Raw genomic sequence first — 10,696 nt, forward strand, 5'->3', positions numbered from 1 at the left:
TGCAATCATCAAAATGAGTCATCCTTCAAATTAGGTGTTTACATCGCCTTGGATGAGATGGCAGTCAAGATGGAAGGCTAGGAGTAGACGTGATACTGTTTTATTTAACAGGATAGGTGAGAGGAAACCCTCATATTTCCCAAACAATGCAAGTCTGGGGAGAGCTGCTCTATAGGAAAGGGCCTCATGTGGAAACAGTCAGGCAGGACAGGACAAATTCTAGTGCCAAGAGCAAGAAATGGTACAGACAGTGTCCTCCCTGGAAAGAGGGCAAAACGAGCACGACTCTAGGGAACTTGATTTCTTACATCAGAAGTGCTGAATATACACTGCATCGAGGCAGAAAGCACCAGCCCGGTCCAAAGTATACTCTTAATAGCTGCTTAATTAGGATGCAATTTAGATAGTTCCATGGGTTTTCTGCCACAAGGCACTGAACCTTGCTGCATGAGCCAGGTAACTGTAAAACAGCTGAATGACACACAGTTGAGAGAGCTTTGTTCGAGGAAAACAGGCTAAAGAGAAACAAAAAAGTTTGAGTCTACAGACAAGGAGTCTTGAATTTAGGTACACAGAAGCAGACCTGGAGCTGACTACCAGCACCCCAGGATGTGAACTTTGGGTTACAATAAAATTGCCTATGGCAGTAACAATTTTTAGCACTGAGAGAAGAAAATAAAACTGAAAGATACAGACTATTAAAGGAGACATGGAGAACCAACATGAAAAATTCATCATAAAATAATTCCATCACACATCCTATATCAAATCAATTCTGTGAGCACTTCTGGTTTGTCTTCATCTGTCAGTAAAGTATCTCTAAAGGTAGGGAAAATGGCAACACAGGATAGATACGGCACGGTTTCTGCCTGTGCAACACCTTGCAGACACAGGGGAAGGATGGATGAAAGCAGAATAGGACTCCTCATGATCATGAGCAAAATGGAAAAGTTCAATATAAAACAAGGCTTTGTTGTTCCAAGATGAGGAGACATCCAGGTAACGCATAAAAGGGCAGCTTCTATGCATAAAGTTGTTTCCTCATAAAATGCATAATTTAGCTTAAAGTTCACGTAGCTTGGCAAACTAAGGGAAAAAAAATCCATGACAAACTTCAAAGATGTGGCTTCCTAGAGTTCCTAGACCATGAAATCACTGAACAACAGAACAGTGAGCAAGTGCAGGGAGATACTTCTGCAGCACTTGTCCTATATTCTTGTCTAAGCACCTGCCTTTGACTCACCGGGTTTGATATGACGACCATTTGTCTGCCCTTTTCCAGAACAACCGCAGACAAAAGGTTTTCTGAAGAGACTGACATCACTGTGCAGTGACTTTCAAAGAAGCATTTGAGGTTCAGCTTCCCTTGAGCAAGTACCCTGGCAGGGAGTTATTTCGGCTTGTTTTCCACATTCTTCTCCAGCACGAGTTTTGAGAAAGCGCATACAGGCGCATTAGGCAAATTTACAGGAACTCGAATTCCAGCATCACGCTCCAATCCTGCCTGAGTTGGAAATGCAAACACCGATTCCTATCTGCTGACAGATTTTAAGGTAGTGACTACAACAGGTCTTGCAATATCTGATTTTCAAGTGGTACCCAGAACACAGCAGAGCTGTGTATTAATATTTTCAAACAGTTTTATAATCCGTGTGCAAATACGGCATTAAATCTGGTGCAGTTAAACATTTATTTGTGAATCATTGCTTGTGTAACCAAAAAGACTGTAAAATGTACAGGAAGCTTCCACAGCAAAACTAATGCTTACCAAAAAAAAAAAAAAAAAGATATTCTGTTAAGCAATCACTAAACCCATAAATTAAATTTAAGTCTGTGATAGCTGATCTAAAGGATCAAAAAAAAAAAAAAAGCCTCACATCTTTTGTCACATCTTAATATTTGGCTTAGTGCATTAGACTTTTCATCTCAGGTTCTCATGACCATACCATGACAAAGTTTAAGGCTACTCAACATATTTCCTAGGCACTTGATGATTACTTTTTATGCAATTTAAAACCTGTTTTGAGCACTGGCTCTTCAGAGATCTTTACACATCTCAGATCTCCATAAAGGAACCAGTTAAGCCAAAATCCATCTGAAAAGCCTCTGATTTAAGGCCGGTGCATAACAGAAGTTTCACATACCTATCAAATCACCACAGTGCAATTACTTTGAAGGTATTTAATGTCTGCTCTCCTCTCTATCCAAAATCTCTTCACCTTGAAGATTAACTCCTCCTTTAAAAACAAAACAAGGCCAAGCCCACCTCTTTCTAGCAATTCAGTCAATGAAGAAATGAGTGACCAACTCGGAGGTTCTTCACAGCCCGACCTTTTTGAGAAGAAAACCAAAAAACCAGTCCTGTTTACCTAGGGCAGACGAACCCCTCAAATCCACCCACAGGACTCCTGCACGCGGAGCAGCCGCTCACGCCCCCAAAGGCAGCACTCACTGAAGCCTGTCTCAGAGAAGAAACCCATCACGTATGAGTTATTTTTTAAATAACCCTAATTATGAGAGAGTTTTAATTGTGGGGAACAGCAATAGGCAGCTAACGTTAGCTGTAAGTTTTAACAACTGAAGACATTTTTAATAAAGAAGAAAGAATTATACAATTATACGGTAAGGATTCCCCAAAATTCAGCTTCCTTCCACCCTAGATTTTATTGTTTTTGTTGTTGGTTTTGTTAAACTTTTAAAAGATGTTTCTTATAGAAAAATTAGTCAATTCTTCTTATTCAGCTAAGACTTCTGACAGAATAAATCAAATCAATTTGTCTTTTCAAGACAGTTCTCTATAGAAGAGAGATCAGTTTCGCTAAAAACAGTATATATCACTTTGGCATGGGATAAAAACCCAAACAACTGATCTGAATCATTCTGTTTTATCCAGTGATAAAATAGTTATGCCATATGAAGCTAAATGCACAATCTGCACCCAGGGGGTAGCTTTTGTAGTTATGATTTTCCTTAATTCCCTCACCGCACTTCAGAAAAACTGCCAGACAGAGATGGCTGCAGCACCTCAAAAGCAAATGCAAGATTCTTCGTCCACCACCAAACGAGAATGTATCACCTGCATCCCTTGATTTAACTGATACCACGCACTTAAGATTCAGCTAGATGCAATGTCATTTTACATCTTAATCCACCTCCCTTACTCCCCAAAATAATTTTTTTTTAGGACTTGAAAATAACGGCCCTTCTAATTCCAGTTTTCTTTGTTTGGAAAGTTATAATTTTAATTAGTAGCTGCAATAAAGCAAAAGAAAAAAAAGACAAAAACAAGGGTTTGAAGTCTTGACCACCTGCATCCTAGTATCAACTGGTAATGCAAAACTCAGAGGTAGATGCAAAGGGGGTGGATTGCATCTATTTAACAGCACAAAACCTTCCTGCACACACCTTTGTTGGCTCCTATGGAGGGAAAAAAAATAAGCTTAAAACATTGACTAACAATGAGAGACAGAAACAAAAGTGACATGCTCATATTTGTATAGTTGTGTTAATAAAACTCTTTGAATTGCTCATTGTTAAAAGAAAACCCATGCCCACATTTAACAAGTGTCCATGACAATGCTGGATAACTTGAGATGACAGGCTGCTAGCCATAGCAACGCCTAGCAAGATCTCTGAGCTTTCTTTTCTGTTGTTGTTGATGGCAATGCTCTGTGGAATGAAAAAAATCCATCTCATTTTAGCCTCTTAGAGGCTCTCTTAAACCCTCTGCCTCTCACGTACTCGCTAGAAACAGTAAAGAAGCTTCTAAATCATGCCAACTGGTAAATGGGAGAAATCCTACACTGTCCACTAGGCAAAAACTGAAATCAGATTCCTATGAATACTTCACAGGGCATTACTTCTTTATTAACAGAGACTCACCAGTTGGAATTTAGTTGTACTACTACATCTCTGGATGCTATGGCAGTGATTAATTACACGAGGAATGTTAGCTAATGCTCTGCTATTTACTACTTTCAGAATATACGAGATAAACCAGAAACCTACTAACATCTGTCCTACTAAAACAACATCTGAAAGACATTAGGTATTTTTGGCTTCAACATTGTCCAGTTTTACATGTCTAGATACTGAGCATGAACTTCAACTCGGACAAAGTTCAGGCAATTTAAGCTAGTATTTCTTCTCTTGTCTGACTAGCATTTACTTTACATTTCTTAGGACTTACCTGAAATATTTCACAATTAAATCTTCTTTTAAAGTGCAGAAATCTTGCATATATATACACACACACATTTACAAAACAATATATTGATATCTATCTATATAAATACGAAATCTACCTGACAAGGTATCTGCAGCTGGTAAAAATCTTGTGTGTGAACCTACTACCTATCTGTTCACACTAAGCAGACATCTAGGGTACAACTCACCTGCTATTTAAAGCACCTCTTGTGGGCCAGCTCACATCACCCTGAAGAATGATTTGTGTCTCCAACCTGCTACAAATCACTTTAAAGACTGATGGCTGTCACACAGCCAGCGGGGAGACCGTTCATGATAGCTGAAGCAATTACTGCCCCCAGGTGTTGAATCGACTCTGCTTGGCAGGATCACCCCCTCTCCTCCCCAAACCTGGCTTTGAGGGATGACTGTGTGCTGCACCCTAAGGACACCAACAAGGAGGCAAACACATTAATGTAAAACCGATTTCAGGGGATTTATGTAAACGTGGGAGCAAAAAACTGAAGCAGCTGAGGCACAGGTACGGATTTCATCATGCTGACCCTGCAACAGGAACGTTGTTTTCCCTGCAAAAGCAATAAAAGGAGCTGCGGAGGAGGTTACACATAGCTGTTTGTGCAGCGAGTGCAAGTCTGTGCTGTAGCCAGTGGGCATTCAAGATTTGCGGGCTAGCCAAATGATACCAGGAATTTTACTGAATTCCCCATCAGCCTGTAAAATAACATGGGATTTTTAATGAAAAGTTCGCTCAAACTGTGGCGTGCAAACTGTGAGGACAATCATATCTTAATGCCTACATCATAAAACGCCATCAATTTTCATTTATAATAAAATGAAATTTAGTTTGTTTGAAAATGTAATGGTATTTCCAAATGTTTCCCTTCTCCAGGACATTAATGCAAGGGGGGAAAAGCAAATGGACCTTACTATATATACAACTGGTTTACTGTAGAAATAAACATAAGTTTTCATTAGAGAGGAGTAATAACTGTTAGCATACCACGTAGAGCTCAGTAAAAAGGTTTTCCTGCCCTGTGAAAAATGTCACTATTTCAAAATGTTTCCTGTTTCAGATCAGGAAGAACTTAAGCTCTCTCAAGGTTTTTCATGAAAAACAGGAGAGGAAGAGACCATAAAGCAGCTGACTTCAGAACAACGCTTCTCACATCAGTGTCTACGCCACTTACCTACTCAGGCTACCTACTATTGTAGGGCACGGCTGTCAAAAGTCTTCCACATTTTCTGGAGCTCTAGAACCTCAATAAAGTTATAACCTATTCCTTCAAAGCCTCATTTATATATATAAGGAATCAGACTACCGCCTTGAAATGTTGCTATCAGCTTCTGTGATGCAGTAAATAATACTTAGCAAGACTAGTATCAATACTGTGTGATTCAAAGACTAAACAGCCTCAAGAGGTGTAAAGATAAATAAAACACTTATGAAACATTTTCCTGGGTGTTCACTAAAGATACCTCAAAGTTTTTCCACTTATATTAAATACATGGTTTCCAGTGAGAAGCAGAGGCTGTTGCAAAACATCTTTCCAAACTATATATAAAACCCTCTGTAACCAAGTGTCAGGCTGTACAGAAAATGTTTACTTGATAAATAGAGGCCTGCACGATTACAGAGGTAATAAACAACTCACAGAAAAAAACAGGCTGCTTCTGTACAAGGAAGGGATTTTTATACCACAGTAAAAATTAACCCTACTTGGCTATTAGGAGCAACTGTAAACAAAAACCAAAAGCACACTGCACATGTTCAATAAATCATGTTTAGTTCCCTACAAACTACTAAGTCTGCTTTAACAACCTGACTGTTGGGCCTGACAAACACCAACATGCTGCAGCCGATGCATGCTCCAGCCCAGGGCTGCAGGTGCCTAAAAGGTGCGTACTGGAAAACCCTACACAAATTTGGGGTCACCTGTGGTACCAGGCAACTGAGCCAAGAGCAAGAGACTAACCCCAAAACTGCTCCGCCATACCCATTCTGCAAGAGGCTAATATGAGAAGACCAAATTCAGGTTTCATGAAAAAACCTAATTTGTGTACTTTCTAAGTACTCGTGTCAAGTGTCCAGAACCCCAAAGTTTCTTGTAAGTGATGAACAAAATGCTGGAGCGCTGTTGTTTCGGCTTGTGGATCTCACCCTGGTGTGTAGAGCAATTAGGGCTCAGAGAATCCAGTTGGGTAGGAAACAGGACTCCAGAAAAACGGGAGCTCTACACTAATGAGACATATTCCTAAGCGAACACTTCACACCTCAGCGTGTTTGTTCTCACTTCAGAATGTTTTCTTTACGAAGACGATGCTTATAGGCTAACCTGAAGAATGAGGTATTTTTAGGAACCACTAGACGGGTTTTGTCTGTGTCTACAGCTGCCTTAAAGGAGTCTGACAACTTATTAATGATTAGCTAATTTAGTTGATACATTTACTTACCATGGAAAAGGTCCTTCAATAATTCAAATACTTTATTTTCTCCACACTAAGAAAAGCCACACTGTTTTGTAAAACTTCATGAAACCATCTAAAAATACAGAAGACACACAATAGTGCCTTAGGATCCACAGTAAGAGTATCCTGCAATCCCAAAATACCAAGTCTGCCATGGTACTTATGTTTACAAGCTTCCCCTTCTTTATTTACTCATTAACATCAGAGAGAGTGTAAGGGAAAGGGAAGGAAATTGAAAAAGATGAAAAGAAACGGAGATGAAAGAAAAGAAAGAATCAGTATTTCCACTCAAAGTCACACTAGATTAGTAATACCCAGAAAACAGGAAAAGGTAGTACTGGTCACACAGTACAAAAGTTAAAATTGTTCAAGAAAGAAAACACACTTTTACACAAACTTAAAAGAATTTAAGCTAAACCACTTCAAACATGGAAAATTCTTGGTCATGAATAGACTGGCATGGTCTGGGACCAAGACATTGCATTAGCCACGGTACAGAAGCACATACAAAACCCGTCCACCAAACATAAGGGTAAAGATAGTTCAAAGAAAGGCAGAAATTAAAAAAAAAAAAAAAAAGCCAAGATTCAGCTTTGATAAACTTCAAGAGTTCACGGTTTTTCCTTAAGAAAAAATCTGTCAATCAACATTTCTCATAAACTTTTCTCTAGTGATTCCTTAGAAATAGCAGTAAGATGTCATGATGAGTTCCTGGTTAAAAAACACTGCTCTTGCACTTTGACAAGTTTGTGACTTCTTCAGAGAAGTGTCAGCTTGCAGTTTTGAAGCTCACTGCTCTCAGTTTTGTACCGGCTCATTTTCCAGAAAAAGAAAGGGGAACTATTGTGGGAAATAAACCGCGAGTAAAGATGCCAGTTATAAGCAAGTCAGGTAATACATGGACTTATCTTTACAGAAACACAGGCCATGCTAACACCAGAAAGGTAAATGAATTCTCAAAGTAATCAGCTATTAAAAATCAAGCCTAAATAACTTCTAGCCACAAATATCTCTGCATCTCAAGGATGCATTAACTCCTCTCCAACACTTCTAACAGAACACAGTAACTTATGACCATATTACAGTTTCAAGTGGTTTCCTAGACCCTATGCAACATAAACATATACCTTGCAGAAAGGCATTCAGCATGGTTTTTTTCCATCAACAAAATTAATACAAAGCACTGAAGTCCATGCAACAGCAATTCTAGTGCTGTTTGCTTATTTAGATGAAATAGAAACCAGCTTCACAGAACTCCAGTAAATGTGAGAGTAGTCAGCATAAATTAAAAAGAGACAATGTGAGACCCTGGAATAACACAGATAGCTCTGTTACTGCTTCATACGGAGGTGGAAGCACTGTACTGGGGAGCCAAGAGACTTTCCTTGTGGACATAACCAAGGATACTGCTTTTTAACCTTGTTTCTTTCATACACTCAAGTTGCCACTCAAATTTTACCAAGAAATTACAGCTGATGTTCTGCTTTTTTGCTTCTTTAGCAATCCGACAACTTTGATTTTGTCACAGTAATGCATTTGCCAGTCAGCGTAGCAGAGTATTAGAAAATAAAACCAAGGCATTTCAGAAGGAAATTTTCAAGTCTGCTTTTAGAAGCAGAGAGAAACATGGGGAGAAGAACTCAGAACCTCCTTCCAAAAATAAAACTCTGGAATTGAACTAACCTAACGTATGAAGTACAGCTACTATTAATCACGGGTTACTTGTAAAGACTACCTAACCATCGGATAAGCACGTAATGGGCGGAAATCTCCTTGCTGTACAGAAGTGACATGATTAACTACTTGTTTTTAAAGCTTCTCTTTAAAGATACAAACAACATTGCTAAATTAGCATGACTAGAAGATTACTGTAAAGTTTCTGCTAACGTGACTTACACGGCTTATGAAGTAAATTAGAGTACTGTTTTTCCCCTTTCTGTTAACCAATTACATTCAACTGAAGGCAAAACCCAACTCAGCTTTGCATACTAAGTTGCTCTTTGCTGAGCTGTGTGCTTACGCTGACTTCCATGTGATTTAGGCTTCCATCTGAAGCAATTCAGGTATTACAGAGGCTGCTCCCATTTCTTAGAGTTCACAGTGACAATGTTTGCCTTTTTTAACCTGCAGGCGCTGTGAAGTAACAGAAAATGCGACCTGCTAGAAGCTGGACCCCTCTGCCAGGGCTGCAAGGTCTGAACGCACTGTGTTCCCTCACCCAAATGGCACGGGAACACGGGAGAGCCTCCCTTCGGTTTTGGCTCACACTAAGGCCAAAATAAACAGCAACTCTTGACCAGTGCCTACACAGGTAGATATCTGCACTCAAGTCCCATGGTCGGGGTCCTGTGGGGACTCCTAGCACCCAGCAAGCAGCCTGACCTTGTTGCTTTAACAGATGTGCCACACGCAGACCTGGAAGGGACACAAGGACCAGTGACAGGAGAGGAAACGTCCCTGTTTTACAGGTGTCCTCCTGGAGGAACGCAACCAGCTGTATGCCAGTCACTGGAGTGCGGTGGACACCCTGACAGAATGAATGAATGAATTTCTTGTAACCTGCACTACAAGGAAGGTCGGAGAGATCGCTGAAGTCATCCTGTAGAGGCTACAAATCCCAGAAAAATAAATCTCAACTCTGGACGCTCATCTCCAGACGTTCCTGCGATGTTTGAGGCACCCCAAAGCCACCACCACAACCCCGCCGCCCGGGCAGATCCCCGAGGGCCGGCACCACCCCCGCCACAAAGCCGTGCCCCAGCCCGACCCCCTCCCCGGGGCTGAAGGAGGCAGCCGCGATAACAAAGAGCGGGGCCCCCCGGGGCACCAGGGGCTCCCCCGGGCACCCAGGACCTGCCGACGGCCCCAAATCCTCCCCGCAGACCGCCCCAGCCCGCAGCAAGCCCCCCTTTTGGGGCTACCACCCCCCAGGACACCAAGCCCCGCGGCCGGGCGCGCCCCCTTCACCTGGCAGCATTACCGGCGCTGCCCACCGAGGCCGAAGGCGCCCTCCTCCTCCTCCTCCTCCTCATTGCCGGGGAGGAGCAGGAAGCCAGCGGGAGCCGCTCCGGGCCGCCGCCGCCCCCCGCTCCCCGCCACACCCCCTCGGGCAGCGGGGGACGAGGGGGGCGCCGGGCTGCCAGCGGGACCCCCCCCCTTGTCCTTCATCTTCCTCCTCCTCCTCCTCCTCCTCCTCCTGCTGCTGCTGCCCCCCGCGGTTACCTTCCCGGTACTTCTTGCGCAGCCTGCGGTGGACGCTCTTCACCACCCCGGACAGCTTCTCCTGCTCCAGCTTGCGCTCCTGCTCCGGGGGCTGCGGGGCCGGGGGGGCGGCAGCGGCGGCGGCCCCGCCGGGCTGGGGCTGGAGCCGGGGCTGGGGCTGTGGCCGGGGCCGGGGCGCGGCCTCCATGGTGGTCCCGCTGCTCCGCGGCGCGCAGCCCGGCCGAGCGAGGGCTGAGCCGGCAGCTGCCGCCCGCCCCGCATGCGCTGCCCCGCCCCGGCCCGCTCGGCATGCCGGGGGTTGGAGTCCTCCTGGGGGGGATCCACAGCCTCCTCCTGGGCTGGGAGGGTTGGGACATGTCGCGACATGTCGCCGCGTATCGTGACGTGTCGTGGTGTATCGTCGCGTCACGTCACGTAGCCGCCGAGGCGCCTGCCTCTTCCGATGATCCTGTGAAAACGCATCCTGGGGTGTGTCAGGGATAGTGCAGCCGGCAGGAGCGGGGAGGTGATCGTCCCCCTGCACCTCGGGTGCTGTGCTCAGCTTTGGGCCCCTCACTGCAGGAAGGACATCGAGGCTCTGGAGCATGTCCAGAGAAGGGCTATGAAGCTGGTGAAAGGCCTGGAGCACAAGTCCTATGGGGAACAACTGAGGGAACTGGGGGTGCTTGGTCTGGAGAAGAGGAAGCTGAGGGGAGACCTCATTGCTCTCTGCAACTACCTCAAAGGAGCTGTGGGGAGCTGGGGGTCGGCCTCTTCTCACAGATAACTATCAATAAAATGGCCTCAAGTTGCACCAGGGGAG

The 10,696-nt window shown here is 43.8% G+C and overlaps 1 protein-coding gene across 2 annotated transcripts in view; it reads right to left on the bottom strand.

The window, feature by feature from the left end:
• Positions 1-10,129, bottom strand: part of SAMTOR (S-adenosylmethionine sensor upstream of mTORC1) — a 34,251-nt gene extending 24,122 nt beyond the window's left edge. The window contains exon 1 of one of the 2 annotated variants that reach the window (XM_084521390.1): positions 9,895-10,129. In XM_084521390.1, coding sequence (XP_084377516.1) covers positions 9,895-10,081 — 187 coding nt within the window. In that variant the 5' untranslated portion in view covers positions 10,082-10,129. Of the gene's footprint in view, positions 1-9,639; positions 9,681-9,894 lie in introns of those variants that run through there. The other variant, XM_084521391.1, reaches the window with a different exon arrangement.
• Between the last annotated feature and the right edge of the window lie 567 nt (positions 10,130-10,696).

The sequence above is a fragment of the Aythya ferina genome, assembly GCF_964211825.1.
Source record: "Aythya ferina genome assembly, chromosome: 1".
Taxonomy (NCBI): Eukaryota; Metazoa; Chordata; class Aves; order Anseriformes; family Anatidae; genus Aythya; species Aythya ferina.